The following is a 26961-nucleotide window of genomic DNA, read 5'->3' as shown; positions in this document are numbered from 1 at the left end:
CAATGAGCAATGAGCAGTGAGCAGCCCCTCCCGAAACAAAGTGAAGCGCAGGACGGGGTCCGGTGGATGGGAGGCAAGGAAGCGCGGGGGGTTGCCACGTGCGCTACCGCCGCCGCCGCAGGCAGCACCCCTGCGGCGGCGGCAGCGGCAGCAAGCCGTGGACCCAAACGCCGTGCCGCCGCCGCCGCAGGCAGCACCCCTGCGACGGCGGCGGCAGCAAGCCGTGGACCGAAACGCCGTGCCGCCGAGTCCCGTGGCTGTGGCCGTGGGCTTCTGGCAGGAAGCTACGGCCGCAGCTCGGTGGCTCGGGGGCGTCGCAGCGTGCCGCCGCCGCCGCCGCGCTGCCCCCCGGGCACGGCGGCGGCGGCAGCAAGCTTGGGCCCAAACGCCGTGCCGCCGAGTCCCGTGGCTGCGGCCGTAGACTGTGGGCCGGAAACTGCGGCCGCAGCTCGGCGGCACGCGGTTCTGTTCAAGTCGCCAAGCGTGCAGCAGCGCCGAACCACGCTTCCCGGCCTCGGCGCATGCCTTCAGGGGCCCCCTATCGCTGGGCGCACCCCTCCAACACCGAACATGCGCCCGGGGGGGAGGGCGGCCCGGGCTGCCCAGGCCAAAGTGGGCCGCCCTCGAGCAAGAGGCGGCCGGTCTGTGTGCTGAATGAATGAATGAACCCTCCGCCCGGCGGGATGCCGGCTCTTCAGCTTCCTCCTGGTGGGTGCCAGCGCGTTCGCCTGCCCGCCTGCCCTGGGAGAACCGATTGTGGGCGGTGAACGCCCAAACGCCTGCTGCCACTGAACCTGCTCCTCCACACCAGTGCTGCAGTTCACGCTCGAGCCATGCACGATCCTGCAGCCCCACATCCACCCCCACGCCGAGTTTGCATTCCCCATCAAGGGCAAAGTCACGTTCTCCGTAGTGTAAGCATCACGCTTGCGTAGCCTGGTCATGTGGGCAGCCATCGCTCACTGGAAGGGACTGCCGCCTCACTCCGCTCATGCCGCCTGCCTCGCAGCTTCAACAACAACTCTTTCACCGAGGCACTCGAGAATACGCAGAAGGATGTCGGCCCCGGCGGATTTGCCGTGTTCCCCACTGGTAAGCAGAGTTCATCCTCATGCGAGCTGCTGCCTCAGGCTGACATCACCACCCTCCTCCTGCTCGCTCGCACATGGTCCCGAATTCGACAGCCCACCCACACCATCCATCTTGCTTTTCGCGTGCCTGCAGGCACGCTGCACGTCACCCAGAACGAGCACTGCGTGCCTGCCACAATCATGGCACTGTTCGCTTCTTCCAACCCCAGCGCCTCGTTCTACCCATTCACCGAGGTGTGCTGTCTGCCGGGTCCGGGGCAATTGCTCGCCCGCCCGGCTGTCTGAGCACTGCCGATGTGTTCCTTTGCGATGCAGGGGTCCATGCCTAGCAACACCCTGAAATCGTACTACGGTGGAAAGATAACCAAAAAGCAAACACGCATACCATTCTTCACCGCCAAGATTGCCGGCTGCACTTGCCCCAACTGAGCCAGCAGAGCTTTGCCAGCAGTTGCATGTTTTGAAGCAGCAACAAGTCTGTAGGAGTCGGCGCCCTACCGCATGTGCCTGCCAGATGGGCCGCCACGCCTCCTATCCTTACTTAATCTTTCCCCGGTCAACCGCATTGATCATTGATCGCATGTGTTCTCTGTCCTGCCCCCTCTGTTTCTGTGCATTGCCAGGCTTGTTTGGGAAGGAGGCACAGCATGCTTGCTTGCTTGTGTGGGCTTAAAGTCTGGTAAAGCAAGAACTAGCTTGCAACATAGACTCCCCGCCGAAACGGGACGGGAACCGGGCGAAAGCAGAGAAAGCAATAAAACAGGGGTGGAGCAAGGCGACATGCAACGCAAGCAGCTGACAGGGCACGCATCGAAACGTGTGTATGACTGGCAAAGTGGCATGGCGCATTGGGGAGAAACGCAACGGTACGGGAGCATGGGCTGGCCAAACGGCAGTGCGGAACGCTAGGTCACTAGAAAAGCAGGGAAAGGCTTTTTACCCTGGTGCAACTTGCACATCCTTTGACTTTCTGAGCATTAGCCAGGCTGAGCCTGGCAGGTTATCCGTGCCGAAACGTTTACCACTTTTGACACCATGCACATTGGCATGCCCGGCTGCCGCCACCCCACGCTGTGGCCCCATACCACTTAATTCTCACGCTTTATTATTATCGATCCTGCTGGAGGTTGTTCCCCCCGCGTTTTTCTCCTCCCCACCCCCTTTCAAATGTAACTCATTCAGAGTGCGGCAGGTGGCCAGCCAGGTGCCAGCAGCATCAGCGGCAGGAGGCGGGGAGGCAAGCAGGTGCCCCTGCTCCGCCCCTGCCTGGCGTGTGCGTCTGGAAGAACCGTGCTGCGCTCTGAAGGTCTAGCAAGAGCACTGCAGGTGTCTGAAGAGCGGTCTCCACCGGCGGCATGTCCACATGGGGCGGTGTACCAGGGTGTACCGCCGTCTCTATAGTCTGACTACCGTTCAACGACAGATTCGCCCCAAATTTTGGGGCGTTCGCCTGTCGTTGGCAGTGGCTTGGCCCCCTGCTAGCGATGCACAGCACAGAGAGCACCCAGCAACCTGCTCTTCCAGCCCCAGCAGCCTGTTTTCACTCTGACCTTTTGTCGCTGCTTGAAGCACTCAAAACATGCTCTTGTGCAAAGGAATGGGCCTCGGCAGCCTTCCCGCGCTGCGCCGCACGGCCAGCGCAGGCGACACAGACTTAAGCGCCGGGCTCCTGTTTGAGGAGCGTGGCGATGAAGGCTGCAGGTTGGTGACTGGCTGTAGTGGGCCGCGGGGCTGCGGGGCACGAGTGGATCTGCAGGCCATGGAGGACAAGTTGCCGCATGCGAATTGGGGCAGACCAGCCCCGCAGCGACATTGGATCCATGCACTGATCATACCTTTTAGTGAGGATGGAGGCATCTATATTGATTGCCAAACTTCGCCAGGCATCCTCAAGGGACAGAAGGATGGGCAGGCTGCGCTGGTCGAGCACGAGCGAAACAAAGACGGCATGGAGGCGCTCCCAAACAGTCCGCCGCTGGGTGGCCTCGACGCAGATGATGTAGCCCCACCTGGCGCAGCAGCGCCAGAGGTAAGTAGCATGCTGCCAATATCGTTGGGCCAAAAGATCTTGTCCACCTGCGTGCCACCGAAGGGCACTTGACGAGCAGCGGCATCGTGTGCCCCCTGGCCCGCTCAGTGAGGGTGAGGAAGAAGCCACTGGTGCCTCCTGCTGCTTCCATTGCTGTCTCTGCTGCCTGCTGCACTGCTTGAGTTGCCTCGAGAGCTTTGCTGTGCTCGAATGCTGCCTCAAAGCCTGCAGGCAGTTTTCCGCTGGGCGGCGTGACTGCCGCCTCCCAAGTGCCGACATGGTGGGTGCCAGGAGTGTACTTTGCAGCGTCCTTGGCCTCTTAGTCGGGATTTAAGTCCCCCAAAAGCTGCCGGCGCAATTCCATGCTCTCCTCCACTAGTTTTGAGTTTCAGCGATCGGTAATCTCCTCGCCCCGCCTCCATGCGCGCTTTTTAGACGCTGATACTATCACACATCAGTTTCTGCGCTGTGCAGCGGAGGTCTTGGCCACAGCTGCGTTTGGGCGGCGGCGCCCATTGGCGGGCAGCATGTGGGGCACAAAGCCAGTCGCCTGGAGGGCGGAAAGAGACACCCACATCATGCTAGACCATCGGCAATAGAGCGGGGATGCAATGGCGGCGAGTATTGGGGGGGCGCAAACTTGGGTGGTGCTGTGCTGGCCACCCTTGGGGAAAACTGCCCAGCTGGCAAGGCGTCCCCACCTTGCTCTACACCTTTGTGGTGCACACGATCAGTTGGCTCTCCAAGACCTTGGCCCGCATCCTCATGCTCTTGCGGCGCTCAAAAGCTTGGGGCGCAGTGCTGCAGAGCCTTGCCGCCAAGCCTGCTGCCCTTGGTGTGCGTGGGGCCTCGGGCGCGGCACCCAGCGCGCCGGGCAATGTAGAGGAGAGAGGAGCGCCGGCAGAAGGGGAGAGCCTGCTGGCCTACTGGAAGGGCTTGTTGGACGAGCGGCAGGGCGGCACCGCAGGCGAGCGGGCTGTTCATCTTCTCCTTCTGCGACCCCCCCTCAAGCTCCTGGCGACGGGAAGATGCCCGCAACGTGCCCAGCCGCCCTCTGCAGCCCCAGCAAGGCACCTTCACACCCGCCATACTGCCAACCTTGCTGCCGTTTGCAGCCGCAGGTGCCCCGCTGAGCCATGAGGACGTGCGGCAGCTGCTGCACACAGCGCTGCGGCTACGGCAGGGCCGGGGCCAGTCTTCGGCGCTGCCCGAGCAGCTGCTGGCCCTGTTTCAGCAGTGCTACCACGAGCTGGGCCGGCCAGAGCGGCTGGCGCTCTTCCGGTCCCTCACCGCCACCTTTGGCATCCAGGCCCACGAGCTCGACACTGCGGTGGCTGCCTGGCAGCACCTGCGCCAGCAGCAGCAGCAGCAGGCTGAGCAGCAGAAGCTGGGGGGCGAGGTAGGGCCCACAGCTGGTCCGGCCCCAGACCAGCTCTTCAAGGCAGCGGCACAGCTGTCGGCGGCCGCCACACCGCTGTACACACGCCTGCTTTCGCCGCTGAGCCAGCAGCCGGGTGGCATCAAGTTTTTGGTGGACATGCGGGGGGAGCTGCTGCAGGTGCGAGTGGGGGTGGGAGAGTTTCTGGGAAAGAGGGCCTCAGGGTCACAGGACGGTTGGGCGAGGATGTGGCGGGGTGGACAGGAGCTGCGACTTGTTGTGACTCGCTACACTTGGCTGTGGCTGGTTGACTGCAGGCCATCCAGGAGCACCCATCGGGCGCTGCGCCACTGCGTGCGCTGTCGGAAGCGCTGCGTGGATGCCTGGCAGAGTGGTTCGGCGCGGGTGAGTTGCAAGACGGTGTGGTGCCTGAGACCTATTGCCTGCGGTGATTGCACTGAATAGCACAGCATCCAGGGCCGCTGGGTTGGCAGCTTAGGGAAAGTGCTATCATCACAGAGCCTCCGCCGACGTTGCGCGCAGGCCTGCTGCAGTTGCGTCGCATCAGCTGGGAAGGCAGCAGTGCCGCGCTTCTAGAGAAGGCAAGCCGTCCATGGCAGCGGCCAGCCTGCGATTGCTACTTCTTCATGGAACTGCCTGCGCTGCTGTTGGCGCTTCACTGATTACAACAGGGAACCATCACCTGCCGCCACTGAACTAACCCCAAGGCTCCACGTCACACTGCCCTTCCAACCCGCCGCGCAGATTGCTGCCAGGGAGGCCGTGCACGAGTTTGGCGGCTGGCGGGACCTGAAGAGCAGGCTGAGCGCCAAAAACCGGAGGTGGGGTGCTGGATTTGCCAAAAGCTATGGTGAACTCACAGCCACCTGCTGGAAGTTAGGCTGCCTCTTCTTGCTGGCCTTGCACTTGCACCGGGCGTCAGCAGTGCTGCACTGGCACGTTACCTGCAGGGTGTATGCCTTCTTTCACAACGCCATGCCGGAAGAGCCTCTGGTGGTGCTGCACACCGCGCTGGCCCACAAGGTGGCGCACAACTTGCGGCAGCTGCTGCCGCACCTGGACCCCGGCCGCAGCCCGCCGGGGCACAACGGCCACCGCCACGCCCACACCGCCCTCTCGGAGCGCACATGGGAGGAGCAGCCTCGCCTGCTGGAGCCCCACCATCCCTACCAGGCCACGCTGGACAACGATGCGTCCTTGGCACTGCCGTTCGGGCACCAGCAGGCGCAGCAGGCGCAGAGGGGCCAGCCCCCGAGCGTGGCCGTCTTCTACTCCATCTCCTCCACTCAGCGAGGCCTGACAGGAGTGGACCTGGGCAACTTTCTCATCAAGCAGGCAAGACCTTTGCTTTTGGTTTGGTCGGTGTCTTGTTAGCATCTGGGTGGCTCAAGCAAGAGCCCGTGGCACCGCCCGGCTGTTATCAGTGTAGCAACCTCCTTGCTTGCGCCTGGCAGCCACTCCTCAGCCCTGACCGCCTGCATCCCATGCATGCAGGTGGCGCACCAGGTGCAGTCTGAGTTTCCCAGCGTGACCACGCTGTGCACGCTCAGCCCGCTGCCAGGTCGGCGCCGCTGCAGTGCGTGTTGGAAAAACTTCAGGCCTTGCAATGCATCCGGCAGCGCCGAGCTGTCATGCTGCCCGTCTTGGCGATTCACTAAGGCACCTTGCACTCCTTGTTGCCTGTGCAGGCTTTGCCGACTGGTTGCGGCTGCAGCTGGCTCGTGTGGGCCAGGGCCTGCTCCCATCGGTGCCACTGTTGCTGCCGGGGGAGGCGGAGCAGCTGGAGGAGGTGGCGGCTGGGCACCTGCCAGGACTGGGGTGGACGCAGCATGGGGAGCATCAGGGGGCCACAGCAGCGGAAACCGGCAAGGGCGGCAGCAGCACCGGCGCCAGCAGCAGCAGCGAGCAGCAAAAGCAGCAGCAGCAGCAGGCGGAGCAGGAGCGTGCTGCTGTGGTACTGGGCTGGGCCCTGGCCGATGATGCCTGGCTGCACAGCAGCCGGCTGGAGGCGGCGGTTGAGCCGGTGCTGATGCGCCTGGCTGCACACTACCTGCTGCTGGAGCGGCGCAGGTGCGCGGCGGAGGCCCGAGCAAGACTGCGCTGCAAATCATGCTGGTGGCATCACAGCAGATTTGCTAGACCGCATGCTTCTCTCCTACCTCCTGTTCGTTTGCCTGCGTGGCTGCCTACAGGGGCCTGGCGCTGGACCCAGTGGCCAACTTCCATCTGCGCAACGGCGCAGCGGTGATGCAGCTCAACTGGCACGCCGACACGTCGCCGGCGGGGCTGCGGCGCAGCCACGGCATCATGGTGGGCTGGAGCTGCAATGGAGGGGGTCATTAAATTGATGGCTGCTCTGTTCGTCGGCCCTTGCGTTGCCAGCCACCAAACCTTCTGGTTTGGACTGGAGATGGCCCGATGGCCTGCTGATCGATTTGAACAACAACGGTACTCACCTGCTGCAGGTCAACTACCAGTATGAGCTGGATCGCCTGCACGACAACAACCGAGCCTACCTGGTGGACAGCCGCGTCCCCGCAGCACCGGCTGTGGAGGCGCTGCTGGGGCCGCACGGGTGAGCAGCGGGCAGGTCCTCGGGGCGGCGGTCAGGGGCTAGGCTGGCGGGCAATGATAGCACCGGCTGAGCCCGCCCTCGTCCTGTACACAACTGTGCTCTTCGGTTTGTTTTTGCTATGATGCCTGAACTGCTTGAATCATCTGTGCATTTACACTCAGTCGCCACTTTTCTGGTTAGCTTTGTGTGTGAGTCTATTTGGCATTGGACAAGGATAGAGAAGTGAGATAATGTGGCATGGCAAATGAGATGAGCAGGCAAAGGGGCCAGCGACAATGGGGATGCAGGGAATGAAACAGAAGGGAACAGAGCAGAGGCAAAACGAAGAGGTCCAGGGTGCCCCACAAACACAGACCAGGCACAATCCAGCTGTTGGGTTCAAGGGGGGGTGTATTCAAATCAAGGGGGGGTGTTATATAAGGATGGATGCGAGGGGGCATTGCACGTTATGCGGCTTGCGCAGACTTCAACATTGACAGCACAGCAGGTCTACCTGTAAAACTGACTGAGCAAGCTCTACGCGAGAAGGCGAACACGATCTGGCGTGTGCACCGGATGACTGCGGCAGTGTCTGAAACAAAGAGCTATCCGGCTCAGGAGGGGGAGGAGGCCCTGAGCTCCTCCAAGTTCTGGGCCAAAGCTGCCGCCGCCTGCTCGCTGCGACTCTTATGCAGCGCCTCTTCTGGATGGCCCTGCTCGACTGCCTCTGCAGCTGCTGGTGCAGGCTCGCCTTCCTCCCCCGCCATACCCTCCTCTGCCTGCTCTGCCGCCTCTGCCTCCTCTCGCGCTGCCATGGCCGATTCATACTCACGCAGCTGCTGCAGCGCCACAAACACCTGCACAAGCAGGAAGCGTAAGAGAGGGATCCACTCCGACGAGCTATTGTGCCGCACCTTCAGCAAGCGCACATTACCGCACCAGCCAAGTCGGCCGGCAAAAAGCTGAAGGTAACCATCGATTTGCCTGGGTCGCACGAGCACTACCCCTAGAGTTCATGACACCGCAAGGCATAGGTCTGGAGAGCAGCAGGTGCCTCAACCAACCTCCATCGCCGGGGCGCACCTGAGGCCCACTCTTGTCTCCACTTGCACCCTCCTGCTGCTCCTTCAGGCTCAGAAAATCGGCGGTCGCCCCCAGCTGCTGCTCCGCATCGTCGGCAACCGCAAGATCCTGCTGTCCCTGCTGGAAGCTCTGCAGGAAGGGGCATCCCATAAACGGCTTGAGCAAGAGTTGTTCAAACAAAATAACCCAACAAGCAGCCCTTGAGCATGAAGCCAACCCCACGGGGCAGGCTCAGCAACCCCACCATCCCTGCACACAACATCCCCCGAACATACCCACACTTTTTCACCTACCTTCAGCTCCACAAGCGTGTTGGAGCCTAGGCCCGCGTCTTGGCTGCTGCTCATTTCAAAAGGGTCTGGCGGCAGCGGGGATGCGCCGCGCACGGGGACTGCAGGCAGCGGGCAGCGTAGATCGGGGGAGGGGCGCCAGGCATGTGCGCTGTTGCGGGACAAGGGAACAGCAGCACACCAGCTGGTGCGTGGGTGCGCAGGCCAGGCAGTATGGAGCACGGGCAATCTGCTGGGCGGCACGGCGGTACCCACCCGCTCCCTTGGCAGGCGAGGTGGGGGGCAGGGCGGTCTTGCCGTCGCGGGTCACCACCAGCCCCTCCTCCCCCGCAGGCAGGTGCACCTCGCCTCGAATGTCTTGCTCCAGAGCGGCATCCCCCTCCCCTGCCTCCCTGTGCTCCTCCTCATCCACCAGCTGCTCCACCTCACCCCCCTCTGCCGACAGCACCTCTGCCGCCGCCTCGGTGGCCACCGCCGCCGCCGCCTGCAGCGCCTGCCGCTGCTGTGCGTCGGCCAGGGCGGCGGGCGTGGCTGGCGTGCTGGCCGCAGCCGCAGCCTGCCTGCTCACCGCCACCGCCCCACTGTCAATGGCAGCTTCCGGGCTGGTGAACTGTGACGGCGGGGCTGCGGGGGGCGCTGCACCAGCCTCGGACGACGCCGATGGAAGTGCTGCACTGGCGCCTGCCGCTGCTGTCGGCACCGCTGAGGCGTGGGGCAGGGGGCCGAGGTTATTGTGTTGATGTTGCACCTGCTCCAGCTCCTGCTCTTCCGTCTCTGCAGGTGGTCCGGCAGGAAGACAAGGCGGGCAGGTGGTGTGGGCAGATGGCAGCGAGGTGCAGGCCGCGCGAGCCCATGGCTGGCCCCCCGCAGGCAAGCCCACCCACCCGACAGCTCATCCTCAGTGAAGCTGAGCAGCATCAGCTGGCGGTGCACGTGCGCCGCATCCTCCCGCACATCCTGCGGGAGCAGGTCGCCAAGGGCAGCTAGCCCTGCAACACGCGATGCGCAGCGGCATGCGGCTCAGTAGGCGGCAGCGTGGCAGGCAGCCGATTCAGCGGCAAGTCGGCGGGGTCCGCTCACCTCCCGCTGCCGTCCGCAGCTCTGCAGCCGCCGCCTGGAACTCGACTGCATCCTCCAGCGGCCAGATGGAGCTGGGCCTGGTGCCCGCACACTGCAGCAGGCAAAAGCAAGGGTCTCAAGGGGGCCCATGCGGAGCCTGGGCGGTGGGCCATGGCACCAGCGGCAAGAAGCGCGCACCTGCGCCACCAGCTGCTCCGCCTGCCACAAAGCGCTGACGGTGGCATCTACGGCCATGAACACCCTCTTGGAGCCTGCAGGGTGGGCGGCACTCAAGGTCGTGTTGCTGCCGCCACCAGTGGCATCGGCGCCGCCGGCACCCTGAGCCGAGACCGCTGCTGTCGCTCTGAGCTGCTCTATGGAGAGCCCCAAAACCCAAAGCACTACCTCGCAACGCCTCATTCGTCCTGAGAGAGAGCCCCACTTCGCTGACGACCAAGCCTAGCTTGCTGGCGAATCGCGCCAGCTTCAGTGTCTCGATGCGGCCAGTGCCGGCGTCGCTGGGAGAGCTCTGCAGGCAGGTCCTCAGTGTATTTGCGACACATTCACTGGCAGCATCGATGAGTCCCTCCATGGTGTCGGCTGAAGTGCGATAAATGTCGCCAGGTGATGGATGGCCTCCTCAGAGATGCTCCGCCTCGCTTCCGCCATCAATGACCCTCGCCAGGTCAGCATTGTTGTCGAGTCGCTCGAAACCCAACACCGAGAACCGAACGAACTCAAACCCCTTTCAGACCTGCCTAGGTGCAGTCAGAACACACTGTGTTCTCCCGGTGCGCAGCTACCCAATATGCAAGCGCTGCGATGGCGGCCTCCGCCGCTGTGCAGCGCTCAAGGCTCGCCATCGGTGCTGAGACCATCTATCAGGCAGCTTGCGCAGCCGCACGGCGCCGAGACACTAGCGCAACCCCGCCCCACGACCACCTGCCGCCGCCCCGCCACCCGCCGCCCTCCGCCAAATGGAGGGCAGCACCTGCCGCGCAGGGTGCAGGCTTATGCGGAACCTTTCCAGCCGGAAAAGCCGTACCATAAAGGTGCGCAGCTATGCTGCTGATGCATCAACACTGCAGTTTGGTTGGAAACATAAACATGCATTGCCCCCACAAGCAGGCGTTGTGGACTCGCCGCAGCCAGAGGACGGCACCGTCACCTTCCTGGGCCTCACTTTTTCAGACGTGTATTACGCGATAAACATCTTCTACTGGTCCGCCCTTCTGGTGTCGGTACTCACCGGCAACGAGCTCCTGAGTCGGCTGATTCATTTCGAGCACTATGCAACGGGTAGGTGATGGGTGGAGATGATGTCCTTGAGGTGGACATTAGCGGGGGCCAATGCTGGGTGACTGGCGGGCCAGCTTTCAAGGTGTTTCCGACAACAACAGGGCAGGACACATCAAATTCTTGCAGGCATGTTTGCCTCCAGCGCGCTGTTCACGCTGTACCACACGGTGCGGTTCGTGCGGGACCTGCAGCAGCACCTGAAGGTAGGTGACCCCCACCCCATCCCCTCGTGCTGCAAAACAAGTGCCAGCCATCTCCTTGCAGTCCAAACCAGCTTCTAGGGTGCCCCTGTCCCGCCCTGCGCGCTGCAGGGCGACGCGCGCAACGACTGGCGCCTGATGCTGCGATACCTTTGGAATGCCGTGTTCTGGCTGGGCTTTGTGCTGTGGTATGCGGCGCCCCCGGTCACCTCTGTTGCAGACTACACAGGCACCCCAGGGGCCGTCATGTGCGTGTTCGGGGCAGCGGTAGCGGTGGCGGCGGCGCTGCAAGTGGGGATGGTGAGCCGCAGCTGCACGTTCTGGTATACTGCCCGCCCTGGCCGCCGGTCTTGCCCAATGCACCCCCTGCCATCCTGCTGACTGGCCTGCACCCCCTGTGGCATGGTTCCTGCTGCGGTCACCATTCGATGCTTCGTGTGCACCCCTACTGCGCTGCAGTTTAGCTTCATGGGCAGCCCGCAAGTGCCGCGGCGCCTGCAGACGAGGGGCGTGTACGCGCTGCTGCGCCACCCGCAGGCTTTTGGTAACATGTGCTTTTTGATAGGTGCGTTGATTGGCTGACATGCGGGAGAGCCAAGTTGGCCAGGGCAGCATGCGGCAGGGAGAGCTGATGGGATCTGGGCATCCGAGCTGCTGCCTGCTTGCTCTGCCTGCGGCCGCCACAACCCTTCCTGCCCTGGGCCTGCAGGCTTCTCCATGGCTGGCGGTGCGTTGTGGGCCAGCCTGACCTTCCTGGCTGCCGCTGTGCTGTACAGCGCCACGGTGTTGCCGCTGGAGGAGCGCATGCTGAGGGAAGCTTTTGGAGAGAAGTACGAGCGGTACATGTGAGCTATGGCGCGAGGGAGTGCGAGGAGTGACAGCATGACAGCGCTAGTGAGGACGCTGCCAAGGAGCTGGGAAGGCAGGAGGGGGCGCCCACTGGTTTTGACAAGCTCTTTGCCTGTGTGGCGTGCGCCTGTGCAGGGCACGAACGCCTGCTTTTGCCTGGGCGCTGGCGCTGCTGGTTCTGCTGGAGCTGGTGCTGCTTTGGCGCTTCCAGGCAAGAGAGCAGCAGGGGCGGCATGCCCCTATGCTTTAAAATGCGCCAGCATGCTAACGCATGCTGCGGTCCTGTGGTGCAGCCATGGGCGGTGCCCATCGACGCCACGCCGCCGCCCAGCCTGCCTGGCAACTAGGCGCGACGGCCCTTGCACTGGGGGGCCTTGCTCAGGATGTGCAGCACAGCATACTCTTGGTTCCAAGCTGGCATGATGAGTTGAACAGCACCACTGAGACGTCTTTTGCAGCCTGCATCCGTTGCTTGATGATCGGTGTATACTCTTAAGTGTAATGTCTGCCTGCGTAACCAATGCATGCGCAGCTCTGTGTTGGCAGCATTGTCACTCATAAGAATCGCACTGGACAAGGTACACTGCCCTCCTTGTTTGAAAAATCAGTGTTTTGGGCATTGATGCTCACAAATTGATGGGGTCTATCTGACGGGCAGTGTGGCGGATCGGAAGGCGGTGGAAGGGGGCTAACATCAGCCAGTGACGGGGCACAAAGCCAGCTGTGTTCACGTATTCACACAACAGATCGACGGCAACCTCGACGTTTTACGCACAGCTGCCATCACTTGGGAAGGCCAGTCTGATTGGGGCCAGTAGCGACGGCCTCGCGGGGGCAGATGCGGAGGCAGTTTTTGAAGAACACCAGGAACGGGTAGCAGGTGGCCTCGTCCGTGTTGGAAAGCAGGCCAGAGATACTGGGGTCGGAGGCGTCCCTGCAAGCGCGGCCAGTGTGGGTGGCATGGCGGCGGCGCTAATCGCCAAGCCTTAAGGGCAAGCGCTCAGGTCTGGACAGGAGAAGCGCACGCCGCCATCTGCCGGGCATACGATACTCACCAGCAGTAGGGCCCGCACTTTTTGTAGCCAGCGGGGCAGGGGCTCTGGACCCCAGAGCAGCTCACCTGCAAAAGAGGCAGGGGAGCAGCTGCCTCAGCCTGGAACGGCATGGGTCTCAGCGAGGCGGGGAGTGGGGGGCCTTCTGGCAGGCAACCACACACACAAGAGGGGTGGGCACGCACCGAGCCATTAGGGTGCAGTTCCGGGAGGCCACAAGTACACCTATAGCAGAACAGGCCGTTGGGGGTGGTGACCGGAAGAACCGCTGCGGGCGGACACAAGAGGATGGCACAGCAGGGTCAGCACACAATCCTTAGCACTCAGCGTGATGGCGGGGCTCCCGCCAGCAGATCAGCGTCGGACTCGGCAGCCTGCACCGCAGCCCCACCTGCCAGACCTTTCCCGGCAGCCCCGCTCACCGGGGGGCTTGGACGGGCACGCCACGCTGGTGGTATTGCGGGGCAGAATGTCCAGCTTGACCTCGTCAGCATCGCACGGCTTTCGTGGCAGGCACTTGCGGTCCACCGTCCTCTGCTTGCCGGTCAGGCTGGCGCACACGGTGTCGGAGATGAAGATGGGGAAGTCGTCGGGGCACTTCTTGCTGCAGCATTTCTGCTGGCCAGGGGGAAAGGCCACGGGGGCAGCGCAGCCAGGGGGAGAGAGCGGGCAGGACAGGGTCAGGCTGCAGGGCGGAGGGAACTGGTGCCGAGGCGACACGGGCGCACCCCCCGCTGCGCTGCCGCCGTGTGGCTGGTCGCGACACGTAAATTGCTAGCGACTAAAACCACTGCCACACACACATGCTGGACGCCCCCTCACCAACGGGGACGAGTTGACGAGAAAGGGGTAATTGGCCCAGTCTGACTGGTTGCACTTCTGGTAACACCCCGAAATATCCTCCACGCCGGTCTGCTTCTTCACCGCGACGTACTCACAAGTGCGCTCCTTGCAACTGCAGGCAGGAGTGGAGGGCACCGGATTATAGGGGGGATGGGGTGGGGTGGTGACAAAGCACATGCTCCGATTTTAGCAAAAGTCTCGTGGTAGCCGTACACGTGTCTGGGGGGCCGACAGCTCACCGCTTGCAGGTGACCATTTTGTCAGGGATGGACACCACCACGGGCACCCAGGGGGGCGGCACTTCGGCCTTGGGGCACCGTGGCATGCACCACTTCAAGTTCCTGGTTCTGTAACCGCCTGGGCATGGCTCCCAGCAGCTGTAGAGGCAGGAAGGTGGGCAGTCAGGACAAGCTCCAGGATCGGTCTTGGGCGTGCTGCCCAGCCTCGAGGCGACTCACAGGGTGGGGTCTTTGGCGTCGGGGACAGAGTCAGCAGGGCACCTGGCCCTCACCGCCACCGGCTTGCAGTCGCCGTAGGAAGTGCAGATGGATGGGGGGTCCAGCTTAAGCAGCTTCCGCCTGGTGGCGCCCAGCGGCTGCGGCAGAAGGCGGGCGATGGCAGCGGGACAGCGGGCGGGTGAGCCTCGAGGGCTTTGCCTGTGCTCATCCACTGTCACGGCCGGGGCCGTGCAGGCAGCACGCCTGTGGCAGCGGCAAGTGCACCATTGGCACGAGGAGCTGACTGGCAGGTGGACAGGACAGCTGCACCAGCATGCCAGGCATCTGACTCAAGCTCGCGCCTGGTTCATGCCCGCGCCTGCCGCGCAGCAGGCTGCTGCCAGCAGAAGCGCAATGGAGAGGAGCTTGATCGTCATCTGCTGGTGTTTAAGCAAAGGCGGAGGGTTTCTGTCTGGCCCAGCTGGTGCGAGGCTGCGCAGTGCGGCTCAAACTGCGCGCCAAATAGAGTGAAGGAAGATATCTCTTCTTTCAGATAAATGATGTCTCAGGAGCTGCTGCGGAAGTAAACGAGGCGCCTTCCTTCGCGCCTTCCTCAGTACCGGCTCTCAGCTCTGCTTCGAGTTTAGCCCCGATATGCGTAACAGAGTTGCTGCGAAGCTGGCTCCAGCTTCTGGGCTGGTTCCGCAGGTCCTGCCCCGTAGCTTGTGGGGCTGGCGGCGCCGCCACCGCCGTTGATCATGAGCGCCTGGCGGCGGCAAGCTCGTGGCGGGCTCCACAACTTTCCCCCACACTGATGGCCATTGGCTGATCAACAAGACATCGATCACCTGGCACAATTAAAAGCTAGGCGCTGGCGCTTCGCGTGGCTGAAACCCACTGGGCCACTGCCCGCCGAGCGCTCGCGGCGTCAGGCTCCCACTGCTCCTCTCCACGGTCGCTCTTCTCTTGCCATCCCCCTTCTCTCTCCGCAGTTGTAAATGGTGTGCTGCAGAATCGGCTGCCACGGGCAGAGGCTGGGCGGTCCACATCGCCGCCAGGTGGCGGTTCCTACCGCCAGTTCAGCATTCGCACAACTGTACGTGCATTTCTTCATCGATCGACACACATGCAAATGCTACAGCGGGCGGCAGCCGCAGCACGGGCCTCCCGCAGCACCCTTGCCACCAGCGCGCCTCGCTTGGTCCCTTGGCCAGCCTGCCCTGCTCGGTGTGCCAACGCGGTGATCGAACGCAGCATCATGAGCAGCGCAGCGACCCCGTCAGCCGCGGGGCATGACATTGCAGACGGCAATGGGCAACTGAGGTGGCTGTTTTGCCCCGCTGTCATCGCACATTTGCCCTGCGGCTGACTGCCTGCTGCCTGCTGGCTGGCAGCAATCGGGGGACAGGGGCTGTGCTCTCAGCGCGGCGCCCTTGGCTTCCATCTGGCCGGTGCGGCAGCGCCAGTCACACTGAGATTAAGTTCTCGAACGGCTGCAGGATTGGGGTCATCGGCGCGGGGGCTAACACGAAGCTCCGGCACATACCCAACTTGCAGGCAAGCAGCATTGCCATCAAGCTTCACATCCCTCAAGATGAGCGCACACCCGTCACCTGCCACCATCTGTTTCATCACTGGCTGCAGGACATACCTGGGGTGCACATCACAACCGTTTGCAACCGCACCCTGGGCTCCTCACGTGCCGCCGCCGCCGCGTTTGGCATCCCCGGCGCCACTTCAGATTGGAAAGAAGTGATCAACGACCCCAGCATTCACGCTGTGGTCATAGGCACCTGGCCCAACATGCATGCCATGCTGACCATCGCGGCGCTAGAGGCGGGCAAGCATGTGCTCTGCGAGGCCCGCATGGTGGGTGGCAGATATAGGGGGATGGGGAGATTGATGGGGGAAGTAGGATGCAAGCCAGCATCAGCCTGGACACTGCTGCTGCTGCCTATTCCCCACGGCTGGCGCTTGCGCAGGCCATGAATGCGGCAGAGGCACATGCGATGCTGGCTGCGTCGCAGCGCCAGCCTGGCCTGGTGGCTCAGCTCGTGCCCTCCCCCATCACCCTGGGCTTCGATGCCGCAATACAAGACATCCTGCGCTCCGGCAAGTGAGTGGGTGGGGTGCAGAAACCAGGCAGGGCGGGACTGGCAGAGGGCACTCAGCAGGCAGACGATGATGCCTTGCCCCGCCATCAGCATGTTGCTGATGACGACCAGGCTGTGCCGAACCTGACACGGGCGCAGGCTGGGCCAGCTCACCTACATCTCTGTGCGCGGCGTGGGGCGGCAGTTCCCCGACCCACTCGGCGCGCCACTGCACTGGCGCCAGGATGCCGAGCTGTCGGGCCTCAACATTCTGAGCATGGGGATCGTCTATGAAGCCCTGGCCAGGTGGGTGGGAGGCAGTGTACTGCGTCATGGCAGCCTCGGAGCCGCAGTGCGAGATTTGAGTGGCAGCGAGCCGCCTGCAGCCGCCCTGAACCCTGCTCCTGCTGCTGCGCCCATGCCTCTCGGTCGGTGCCCTTCGTGCGCCGCACAGGTGGGTGGGCGATGCGCGGCGCGTGATGGCCATGGCCAGGACGGTGGTGGGCCTGCGCCTGCACCCCGACACGGCGGCGCTGACGGGGGTGCGGGTGCCAGACCATGTGGACCTGCTGGCAGACATGGCCTGCGGCGCGCAAGCCCACATGGTGTTCTCTGCCGTGGCAGGTGGGTCTGGCACCCTGCTGTGCGGTGTGGGCACCGTGTTCCTTGTTTGCCAGCCGGGCAGCGCTCAGCAGGTGGGGGATGCGCAAGGCACGGCCACGCTTCTCGCGCTGCTGGCACGTGCCAGGGGATGCGCATGTTGGAGCACAGTGGGCGCACGCGGCAAGCCTGTGGCGCTTTGCGGCCCCACACCGCAGGCGCTGCGCGGGAGCCCAGCACAGAGTTCTGGCTGCATGGGACGGAGGGGACACTTCACCTGGATGTAGATGCAGGGCAGTTGAGCTTGGCACTCAAGTCAGGTGGGGCCTGCCGGCCACGTAACTACCCGCCTGCCAGTCCTGCGCCTCTCCCCCTCCACAGTACCAGCTTGCAACTTCATGCCATTCCCATGCCACGCTATGCTGATGCTCAATGAACGGGCTGGCGGCCGGCGGCACGGCGGGGCTGCAGAGGGCGGGTGCATGCAGGCGGTAGATGTGCCGCACGAGCACCGGGGCTTCTGGCGGGTGGAGCAGGAGTGGGTGAATGCGATGCGGGGGCGGGAGGCCGTGAAGCTCACAGACTTTGCCACCGGCGTGCGTTACATGGAGTTCACCGAGGCTGTGGCCCGCAGCGCGCAGAGCGGCCAGGCGGTCAGCCTGCCGCTGCTGCCCTCCCGCTGAATGGCCTGTCCCATGCGTGCCTGTGCTGATGCTCCAAGTCGTTTCCAGCAATGGCGATGTGTCAGCAGTTGTAATGATGATGTGTAAGCAGTTGTAAGGGCTGGATCACTCCTTGCCAAACACTGAAGGGCTCCGGCTCCAGCGGTCGCAAGATTTCTTGTGAATATCATGATGTAAATGCCAGGTTGGTAGGACAAGGCATGGTACTGCTCACTGCTCCCTCCTAAGTTCTGTCCCCGCCGACTTGTTAAAAGGCATATGAAGGTGTGCTCCTGATCCACAAGCACACCTCCATCGGGAGAAGACCGGGGCAGTGGAGGCACGCGGCCCCCACGGCCAGTAGCTGCCGTTTCAATCACCGCCGCCGTCATCCTGCTGCTGCTTGCCGGCGATGAGCTTGAGCAGGCTGGAGGAGAGCATGGGCGCTGCTGCATCGGTGACTGGATCCGCCTTGGCTCGCCGCTGCCCATACATGCGCAGCACCTTCACGCCGTCGCCGCCGCCACCCGTCGCCGCGCCCTGCCGCGCCGCCACTGCTTCATCGCTGCTGGCAGCTCCCCGCTGCTGCTTGGCAACCCGCTGCTCGGCCTGCTGCGCTGCAGCGCCTGCATCCTGGCCCGCGCCGCCCTCTGTCGCCGCCGGTGACTGCTCGTCCCCGCCGCCACCGCCGACGCGCTTGCGCTTGCGCTCCATCATGGCAGTGACTGCCTTTGCCTTGTCCACGCGGCTGCAGGTGGTGGCGGCAGCGGCAGAACCAGCAGGTCAGGCAACAAGCAGCGAGGCAGGGAAAGAAAGCGGCAGAACAGAACAGAGAGGCTGGCAGCCTGCGGCATGCCACCGGGCATCCCCACCACGCAGCAGGCAGCCAAAGCAGACAGCTCCCCGGGCGCCCACCTGAGGTAGAAGTCTCGCTCCCTCTTGGCCGCCGACACCTCCGCCGCCAGGCGCTGCTCCCGCACCGCCTTCTGGTAGTTGATCTCCTCTGCAGGACGGGTTGGCATGGAGCACAGCTTAGAGGGGCAGCAAGGGGTTGGCATGGGGCGTGGCAGGAGGCCAGCCAGGGGTTGGCATCCCCCCGCCGCCCCTCCTGTTCCTTCCCCCGCTGCTCCTCCACCCCGCAACAGCTCCACCCCCCAAGGCTTGCTCTCGTCCCGCCGCCTCCCCTGGCCCCCGCACCGGTGAGGTGGTCCCACTTGAACTTGGGCAGGTACTTCATGCACCACAGGTCGTAATAGTAGGCAGACCGCCGCTTGCCCCCCATCTGCTGCCCATTCAGCATGGCCGCCACCTGCAGGGATGCAGCGGGGGGGCAAGGTGCGAGAGCAGGCCACGCATGGAGCTGGGCAGGCAGCCGGAGGGGGAGTGGATTGCGTCGCAGATCTGCATGCTCCTCTGCTGGTGGGGCAGCAATGGCAGCAAAGTCCCGGTAGGTGCAACGTCGATCGCCGGCGCCGGCCCCTTCCTGTCCCCTGCTCTGCCCCACCCCTTGCTGTCCCCCGCGTTGCCGCACCTCCTTGGCCTTCTGCTTGTCCTCAAACTCCACCCAGCCCTCCGTGAAGTTCTTGCCGCTGTTGCCGCCTTGCTGCTTGCGCTTCCTTCGCAGACCCGGGTCTGCAGCGGCGGCGGCAGCCGCAGCAGGCTCAGCAGGCAGGCATCAATGGCGTCCCCACAGCCGAGCGTAGGTGGGTTGCAGCACAAGCGCCAAGAGCAGGCCCAGCGGCGCCACAGCGCTGCTCATCTGGTTGTGGCAAGTGTGTGGCGCCAGGCGCACCTTCTGGCGCCAGGTACAGCCGCCCAATCTCCCCATGCTGCTCCAGCATCTGGCGCAGCTTCTGCGGCTTCTGCGGACATCCAACCAGGGCGGGCAGCAGAGCATGCGGGGCATGAGGCAGAGCTTCCACAGCGGCTTAAGCAGGCAGGCACACACTGGCAAACATGTTGCACTCACCAGGTGCGGCGGTATTCTGCTGATGTACACGATGCCCCTGCGGTCGTACTTTTCCTTCAGCTTCTGCAGCTTCTTCTTGGAGAGAGCAGGGAGCGCGGCGGCACCTGTTGCCGACGGCAGGGGCAGCGGAGTTGGAGCAAAGAAAGGAGCATCATCAGTGCGAGGTGGGAGCGACTTGAAGGGACCACAGCCCCACCCAATAATACTGTTTCATGCCTGCGGTGCCCAGGTCATTCTCACCCTTGCGCGAGGCGTGCTTGGCTGCCGGGCTGCCGCCGTCATTTGGTGCCGCCGCTGCCGCCGTCTGTTGGGGCGCCACCTCTGCGGACCCCGCGTCTCCCGGCTGGTGCTGCTGCACCGCTATGTCGTCAGCGGCTGCCCCGGTGCCCTGCTTGGCCCGCCGCTTCTGCTTCCCCGCTCCGGCATGCATGGGGCGCTAGCCTTTTTCTCTTTCAGCTGGAGACACGTGTGATAAGCGGGGCTGCGGAATCGAGCTGCAAACGGCGGAAAGTGCACCACTGAACTCCAAGTTTTGCCCGCTGCGCTGCGGGGGCGGAGCGGCGCCGGCGCTGCCAGATCGCCTGGTGCCTGGCATCGACTATTGGCTCCTCTGCCCCTCAGCTGTTGCCGTTCTGAGAGGTTGCAATCTACAGGTGTCTGCCGCCTTGACAGATGAGGATTCCCAAGCCACAAAGACTACCGGCTTCGTTGCATGGAGGCCACGCTGATGCGTGTTGCAGGCCTGCAGGGTCCCTACTCCTTGCTCGTCAGCACAAACACCCCCAGTATGGCTATCAGCGCATACTTGAACATCGGGTAGTCATTCATGATGATGGTGACCCTGCCAATGTGCGGCAGGTACCTGCAAGGGCAGCAGGACGGGGCAGCCAAGCCACACGAGGTGTCAGAACAGCGGCGGGAGGCTGCCACGCCACGCGCCAGCTGCTGGTCACGCCCTGGTTCCCGCCCAGGAGGCTTGCTGCGGGGCTGGCGCTCGCAGGGCAGCGGCCAACTCACCCCACCACTACTCCCATGATGTGGCCAGGATTGAGCCACAGCTGGCCCTTGGGGTACAGGCTGCGATCGTCGCCCCAGTTGTTGTCACCCTGCACGGGGCGGTGCGGCAGGTGCGGCATAGGACAGACCCCAGCGCATAGAAGTGTGGGCCTGACCTGCTCCCCACCCGCGCCAAGGCAGCAGATGAGTAACGAGCCGCATCTCAGCAAGCACAGCATCACGACACCACTGCTAGCGTAGCGGCGCCACCCTGCCGCCGCACCTTTGTGAGGATGTCCAGGCTGCTGCTGTTGTGGGCCCGCTGGTGCACCTTGATGATGCGGTGCACGATTGGGATCTCGCGCCCATCCGTGTTGAACACAACTGCAAGAGGGGGCAGGGAGGGGCAGGGGAGAGCGCAGCAAGGCCAAGGTGAAGACATGGCAAGAAGGAGGCAGGAACCATGGTCAGCAGCTGCCGCGACAAGGTCCATCCTGGCAGGGCTGACGCTGCAGATGCAGCCACGCACTGATGTCTCCCGTCTGCACCGGCCGCTTGGGCTGGTAGAGGAAGAGGATGTCGCCGCGGTAGAACCCGGGCTCCATGCTGCCGCTTAGCACCACCACCACCTGGGAGGGCAGGAGGTGTGGGCGCGGGTAAGCAGCTGAGAAGGCATGTTTGGATGGAGCACACGTGGCACAGCAGCAGGCTGCACAGGCTCACAGTCGCTACGGCCACATGGTTTGCTAGGCAGCAGGCAGCACCAGGCGGGAGCGCACCGGCGACTCGCTGCCCGTGCCCAGTATCATGCTTTTCCAAATCATGAGGGCAGAGGTGATAATCATGCCTGCACACCAGCAAAGCCTTGAGTGAGGCTGTGGGTGCAGGAAGATAGGAAGAGGGACGGGCTGCGGGGTGGCGGCACCAGTGGCGCGAGCCAGAAGTAGCTTCTTCGCTCGTTCTTCTTCAAGCAGCTGGCTCCCTTGTTGCTACTGCTATCTCACCGAGGCCACAGAACTGGCAGCAAGCGCCCAGGCGCTCGATCACCCTCCCCTGTCGTGCAACCATTTGCAGCTGCTTCATTCAGTGCCGATCGGCTCACGCTCACCTAGATTCAACCCCTGCAGCAGCAGTTGCCGCTTGTTCATCCTGCCAAGCTCGCTGATAATCTCCATCTTGGCGGGCAGCCCGCAGCAACTTGCTGCTGTGCCTTGGGTGCGATCGACGGAAGCCAAGCCGATGATGCGGGAGAGCCGGGAAGGGGCGGGTGCTTGCGTGGCGTTGGCTTTACCACAGCCTCGTTTCTTCAACCTGCAATAACCCACCGTCTCCCCAGGTGCAGGCGGGCGTCATGGGGGTGCCGGGGCTGCACTCTTGGCTGAAACGCCGTTACCCAGAAGCGTTCGTGCCTATGCCAGCCGATTTTAGGGCCGACCACCTGCACATCGACCTGTCTTCGACTCTGCACCAAGTCATCCGCCGAGGTGCGGCTGCATGTATGCAGCAAAGTTGGCATGGCGGCGGCGGCGGCGGCGGCAGCGGCGGAATGCGTGGCGGCAGGGCCCGCGCGCCACGACACCACTGGTGTGCGTGAGAGCCCCAAGATGCCAGCAGGATGGCGAAGAACTGCGCCTGCCGCAGCCTGCAAGTGGCAGCGCCATGCTCTGAGCACCTCGCGCCCTGCCTGCCCTGCGCCTCGCAGCTCGCACCAAGCAGTACTTCCACCTCCTGCTGCACCGCCGCCTGGATGAAATTCTGGCGACGACTCGGCCAACGCAGCGTGTGGTGCTGGCATTAGACGGTCCAGCGCCACTGGCAAAGCTGCTGGAGCAAAGGTGCGTTGGCGGGAGGCCCCGGCTGCATGGCTGGCATTCGCGTGCTGGTGTCGCCTGGCCCCTGAGCAGTGTTTGCTGCTCCTGCCATTTCTCGGCAGGCGGCGGCGGCGCCGGGAGTCTGAGAAGGTACAGCGCAATGCAGCGGCGGCGGCCGAGGCGGCCGAGGCGGTGGCGGCTGCGGGCGAGGCTGCCGAGGGCGGCGCTGGTGGCGGTTTGCGGGGCGCGGCAGGCCCTGCGCCCTCCTCCCCCCCCTCCAAAGTTGTGTCCACGGTGGAGGCTCTGGCGCTGGCCCAGTTCCGGCCACCCAACCCCGAGCTTTCCACCCTGGCCCTCACCACCGGCAGCATCCTGATGCTAGAGGTCCACTCCTCGCTCTCCGCCTACATCTGCAAGAAGCTGGCAGACCCGGCCACCGCGCACCTCAGGTGAACGAGAGGAGCGGGGACGGGTGATGCTGGGAGCCGCGCGCGGGCAGGCGCACATGCCATGTCAGCGGCGGCCCTTGGTGCTGGCGTCTGACCTGGCATTGGCTCCCCGCTCCCCTCTGCCTCAGCTTTGAGCTGTCAGATTCCACGGTGAAGGGCGAGGGGGAGCTCAAGATTCTGTCCCGCCTGCTGCACCCCGGCCACGCCGGCGAGGAGGGACCCGGCGCCTGCGGTGGTGGTGACCAGCAGCAGCGGGACGAGACGCATCTGGTGCTGGGCGCCGACTCGGACCTGATTCTGATGGCGCTGGTGGCGGGGCAGGTGCGCGTTGTTGCCTTCCAGTCGTGGCCGCATACAGCAGCGCCTCTCCGCCACCTGCGTGGCAGCGCCTTGCGCTGGGCCTGCCTCGGCGCTGCCGAGCTGCGTGCCGTGTGCCCCTGCCGCCGCCTGCCGCAGAAGGGAGTCTACATCCTGCCCGACCTCCCAGATGACGGCCAGCACCGCCACCGCCGGCATCACCACCCGCGCAGCCGCGACGGCAGCCGCTGGCAGCCCGCGCCCGGGTTCAAGCGTGCTGCAGGCGCCGCCGCGCTTGCTGGCTCTTCCTTGGACAGCGTGGGCGGCAGCGTAGACACATCTAGCTCCGAGACGGAGACCGATTCGGACCTGAGCGGGCCAGAGTCGGAAGGGGAGGAGGAGGGCGCGAGCGCCGCCGAGGAGGCGGCCGCTGCGCTGGCTGCAGCCGCCGCCGCGGAGCCGCCGCCGCCGCCGCCGGCGCTGGTGTTCAGCCGCGACGCCGCGGAGCGGCTGTGGCGGGAGCAGCACCTGGGGGGCGGCGGGCAGGGGCGGGAGGTGACGGGCCTGGCGCTCGACCTGATGCTGCTGGCGGTGATGTGCAGCGGCGACGACTACCTGCCCGCCATCCAGGGCATGCAGCTGAGCAACAAGCACCGGTGAGGCCACGCATGTGCAGAGGGAAGTGCACCCGACTCTGCGAGGGGCTGGGCCTGGGGCTGGGTTTGTGGCTGGGTGCACGGGGAAGGCAGAGGTGCGTGCGCGGTGAGGGGAAGGGAGCAGTTCATGGGGCTGACACCATCTCACACTCCCCACCCCCCAACCCCCTACAGGCCTGGTGTGTGGGACCTGTACACCAGCATGCGGCAGGAGCCGCAGTGGCAGGGCCAGACGCTGGTGCAGCGCAGCTGCGAGTGCCGCGGCGGCCGCGGGCGCGGCGCCCGCGACTGCCCCACCGTGCGCCTCAACGCCGGCATGGTGTGCGCGCTGCTGGCAGAGTACCACCGCCAGCGCTTTGTGTTCATGGAAGGCCCTGGGGCGGCGGCAGGGGCGCCCGGCAGCGCCAGCTTGGCAGGCGGCGACCCGGCGCTCGCCAGCGGCGGCAGCAGCATGCTGGGCGGCGGCGGCGCTGCGGGCCTGGCTGGCGGCGGCGGCGGGGCTGTCGGTGCCACTGCTGTCGTGTGGGACGAGGAGGGGCTGGCGGCGGCGGCGGCCCTGGCCACCAGCAGCGCCGCGGGCGACGAGGCGCTGGGCGGCGGCGGCGGCGGCCGGCGGCGCCCCAACATCACGCTTCGGGGCATGGAGGCGCATCCCGAGGCTTACGTGCAGGTGGCGGCCCGCTGCCCGCTGCTGCTCGGCCCCAGCCGCCCGCGCCGCCTGCCAGTGTGGGCAGTGCCGCTCGCCGGCCTGCCGCCCTCCAGCCCACGAAGCGCCTGCACTGCTTGGCACACGCTTGCCGCTGGGCCCAAACGCCTGAATGTCGATCGCTGTGCCGCCTGCAGGGCCTGGAGTGGGTGCTGGGCATGTACTGCAGCGGGGCGATACGCGACTACCGCTTTGCATACGACCTAGCAGCCCCCTCCCTGCTGCAAGTGGTGCAGCTGCTGCAGGCGCAGCAGGAGGGGCAGCAGCAGGAGCAGGAGCAGCAGCAGCGGCAAGAGCAGGGCGGCAGCGGAGCCGGCGCCGGCGCCGGCCGCGAGGCGGCCGCAGGCGAGGGGCAGCAGGGGCAGCAGGGCAAGGTCTCTGCCGCTGCGGCGGCCAAGCTGGGGCGGCGCAAGATGCAGCCGCTGCTGCCGGCGGCGTGCGCCATGGCGCTGCTGCCCCGCGGGGGGCGCATCCACGCAGGTGTGCCCAGCCGCCGCCGCCATGGCTGCACCTGCACCTGCGCCGCTGCTTCCGCCTGCCGCCCGTCATCCCAACCGCCCGCTGGCTTGTGGCTGTCGCCACTGCTGCCGGCGCCCGCACCCCTTGCCCTCCCCGCCGCCCGCCTTACGCCCCTCCCCTCCCCCTGCCCTGCCTGCCGCGCCGGAGTGCAGCCACCGCCCTGCGCCACCTCATGGACGAGGGGTCTGAGCTGGAGGAAATCTACGCCACCTGCGACACATGCGGCCAGCTGGGGCAGCAGCTGGGCAGCAGTGAGCGGCGCCGCGCCGCTGCCGCGCCTGCCGCCTGCCGCCTGCTGCCTGCTGCCGCCGCGTTCTGCGCCCGTCGTGCCCTTGCCCTTCCATCGCCCTCCCTGCCTGCACTCTGCGCCGTCCTCCGCGCTGCCGGCCCGAGCCTTTGCACCCGCCCGCTGCCCCCTCCCGTGTGTCGCGCAGTGGCTCGGGAGGTGGATGGTGTGCGTGGAGAGCTGGCGGCGGCGCAGCTGGACCTCGCGGCGGCGCAGGCCGAGGCGGGCGCGGGGCGCGCGGGCGCGGCGGCCGCGGCGGCGGCCCTGCAGGCGCAGGTGGAGCGGCTGGAAGCTGAGATGGCGCGCCTCAAGCTCCTGCACTCCAACCTCTCCCGCACGTGAGCCGAGCCCGGCTGGGGCTGCGCTGGCCGTGTTGCGGGGGGGTCTGTGCACCCAGCCTGGCTGCTGCGTTCTCTGGGGGCCCATTGCCCCGGCCCGCCATGTCACTCCCGCCGCCCCGCCCTCGCTGCCCCGGCCCCTGACGTCTGCCTGCACCTGGTGCTCCCCCGCGCCGCCGCCCCGCAGCCAGCAGGAGCACTTGAGCGAGTTCCACCCCTACAAGCCCTTCCCCACCGACCAGCTGGAGGCGGCGGTGGCGGCGGTACCGCTGGCCGACTATCCGATGCGAGAGCGCAAGCTGGCCAAGTTTGGGCGCGAGTTTGTGTACAGCCGCAGGATGGGCGGCGAGGCGGAGGCGGAGGAGGAGGGCAGCTTTGCGGCGGAGATGGGCGTGGGCGGCGGCACATGGCGGCGGCGCCAGCAGGGCGGGCGGCGCCGCGAGGTGGCGGCGGCCGCCGCCTCGCCCGCCAGCAGCGACAGCTTGGGCAGCGGCGCCAGCCTGGATGGCAACGATGCGGAGAGCGAGGAGGAGGGGGAGGGTGCTGGCAGCGCGGTGCTGCTGGCCAAGCCGGTGCGCCTGCGGGGGCCGCAGCCGCGGCCGCTGCGCGAGCCGCGGGCGCCCTGGGCGCTGCAGCAGCCGCTGCAGCCCTGGCTGGAGGAGTGCATGACGTTTGCGGCTGCATACCCGCGGGTGGCAGGTGAGCCTCGGCATCCAGGCGTCAGACTCAGCACTGGCAGCACCTGGGGCCGAGCACAGTCCTTGCTGCGGGGATGTGCTTGGGGCGCATCCCCTGGCACAGCCCTGGCACAGCGCTGCCGGCTGCCGCCCGACCGGGCTGCAGCTATCTCGCCCCCTGACCCGCCTGCTGCCTGCTGCCCTCCTGCGGCTCCGCCCCTTCCCTGTCGCAGACCCGTTCCTCATCCGGCGCAGCAGCTGGGGCGTGCAGCGCGACGTGCTGCCGCTGCGCCCCTACATGCAGCCCCCACGCATGCAGCGCAACCCGGATGGCAGCTCCAGCAAGCCATCGGCGGTGCTCAATCCCTGCCAGCTGCTGCGCTGGGCTCCCCGCCGCAGCGGCACCACCGGCGGCGGCGTCACACGGCGGCAGGCCAAGCACCACGTGTTGCTGCAGGACCAGCGGGCGCCGGTGCACACGCTGGTGGCGCCAGCCGGCGGCAGGGCTCCTGCGCGGGCGCTGCTGCAGGGCTGCACCCGCCTCCTGCACAGGCTGCCGCGCGTGCTGCGCGTGTTGTAGCACGCCCCCAGGATGGCCTGGGTGGGAGAGCAGTGGCAGCGACAGCCTTGCCAATCGAAGTTTTGCCTTCAACGCATCCCATTCTTATTTGTTTCCAATTCAACTTTGTGCTATTGCACTGTGCTTCAGCGATTCTT

At 65.3% G+C, this 26961-nt stretch overlaps 6 protein-coding genes across 6 annotated transcripts in view; 4 read left to right on the top strand and 2 right to left on the bottom strand.

The window, feature by feature from the left end:
• Positions 1 to 7098, top strand: part of CHLNCDRAFT_141775 (hypothetical protein) — a gene marked incomplete at both ends in the record, with an annotated part of 7778 nt that extends 680 nt beyond the window's left edge. The window contains 12 exons of the mRNA XM_005842896.1: positions 122 to 265; positions 820 to 914; positions 1010 to 1092; positions 1225 to 1325; positions 4181 to 4678; positions 4816 to 4923; positions 5264 to 5340; positions 5470 to 5824; positions 6014 to 6080; positions 6208 to 6589; positions 6712 to 6829; positions 6985 to 7098. Of these exons, the coding sequence (XP_005842958.1) occupies positions 122 to 265; positions 820 to 914; positions 1010 to 1092; positions 1225 to 1325; positions 4181 to 4678; positions 4816 to 4923; positions 5264 to 5340; positions 5470 to 5824; positions 6014 to 6080; positions 6208 to 6589; positions 6712 to 6829; positions 6985 to 7098 (2142 nt within the window). The remainder of the gene's footprint in view (positions 1 to 121; positions 266 to 819; positions 915 to 1009; positions 1093 to 1224; positions 1326 to 4180; positions 4679 to 4815; positions 4924 to 5263; positions 5341 to 5469; positions 5825 to 6013; positions 6081 to 6207; positions 6590 to 6711; positions 6830 to 6984) is intronic.
• Positions 7099 to 10932: 3834 nt separating this feature from the next.
• Positions 10933 to 11853, top strand: CHLNCDRAFT_55522 (hypothetical protein; the record flags this gene model as incomplete). Its single annotated transcript, XM_005842895.1, has 4 exons — positions 10933 to 11007; positions 11116 to 11304; positions 11464 to 11569; positions 11714 to 11853. 4 exons carry the CDS (start codon positions 10933 to 10935, stop codon positions 11851 to 11853), a joined length of 510 nt encoding a protein of 169 aa, XP_005842957.1.
• A 4135-nt stretch (positions 11854 to 15988) lies between these two features.
• On the top strand, positions 15989 to 17561 carry CHLNCDRAFT_141771 (expressed protein; the record flags this gene model as incomplete). Its single annotated transcript, XM_005842894.1, has 6 exons — positions 15989 to 16054; positions 16168 to 16301; positions 16438 to 16584; positions 16733 to 16902; positions 17097 to 17198; positions 17350 to 17561. 6 exons carry the CDS (start codon positions 15989 to 15991, stop codon positions 17559 to 17561), a joined length of 831 nt encoding a protein of 276 aa, XP_005842956.1.
• A 675-nt stretch (positions 17562 to 18236) lies between these two features.
• On the bottom strand, positions 18237 to 19587 carry CHLNCDRAFT_11893 (hypothetical protein; the record flags this gene model as incomplete). The annotated part of the gene is made up of 6 exons (XM_005842863.1): positions 18237 to 18288; positions 18456 to 18543; positions 18738 to 18849; positions 19072 to 19172; positions 19333 to 19402; positions 19510 to 19587. Coding segments are annotated over 6 exons (501 nt in total), but the record flags the coding sequence as incomplete, so codon positions are not given.
• A 675-nt stretch (positions 19588 to 20262) lies between these two features.
• CHLNCDRAFT_28677 (hypothetical protein) lies at positions 20263 to 21680 on the bottom strand (the record flags this gene model as incomplete). The annotated part of the gene is made up of 6 exons (XM_005842862.1): positions 20263 to 20371; positions 20527 to 20615; positions 20789 to 20889; positions 21035 to 21134; positions 21285 to 21352; positions 21614 to 21680. The coding sequence occupies 6 exons, from the start codon at positions 21678 to 21680 to the stop codon at positions 20263 to 20265; spliced, it is 534 nt and encodes a 177-aa protein (XP_005842924.1).
• Positions 21681 to 21916: 236 nt separating this feature from the next.
• CHLNCDRAFT_141768 (hypothetical protein) lies at positions 21917 to 26824 on the top strand (the record flags this gene model as incomplete). The annotated part of the gene is made up of 11 exons (XM_005842893.1): positions 21917 to 21989; positions 22208 to 22340; positions 22439 to 22765; positions 22894 to 23086; positions 23222 to 23718; positions 23893 to 24388; positions 24562 to 24904; positions 25096 to 25194; positions 25378 to 25567; positions 25755 to 26266; positions 26478 to 26824. The coding sequence occupies 11 exons, from the start codon at positions 21917 to 21919 to the stop codon at positions 26822 to 26824; spliced, it is 3210 nt and encodes a 1069-aa protein (XP_005842955.1).
• Positions 26825 to 26961: the final 137 nt, after the last annotated feature.

This window comes from Chlorella variabilis, assembly GCF_000147415.1.
Source record: "Chlorella variabilis unplaced genomic scaffold CHLNCscaffold_38, whole genome shotgun sequence".
In the NCBI taxonomy this organism is placed as follows: Eukaryota; Viridiplantae; Chlorophyta; class Trebouxiophyceae; order Chlorellales; family Chlorellaceae; genus Chlorella; species Chlorella variabilis.
The sequence above is the reverse complement of the archived record's forward strand: the minus strand, read 5'-3'. Positions and strand labels throughout refer to the sequence as shown.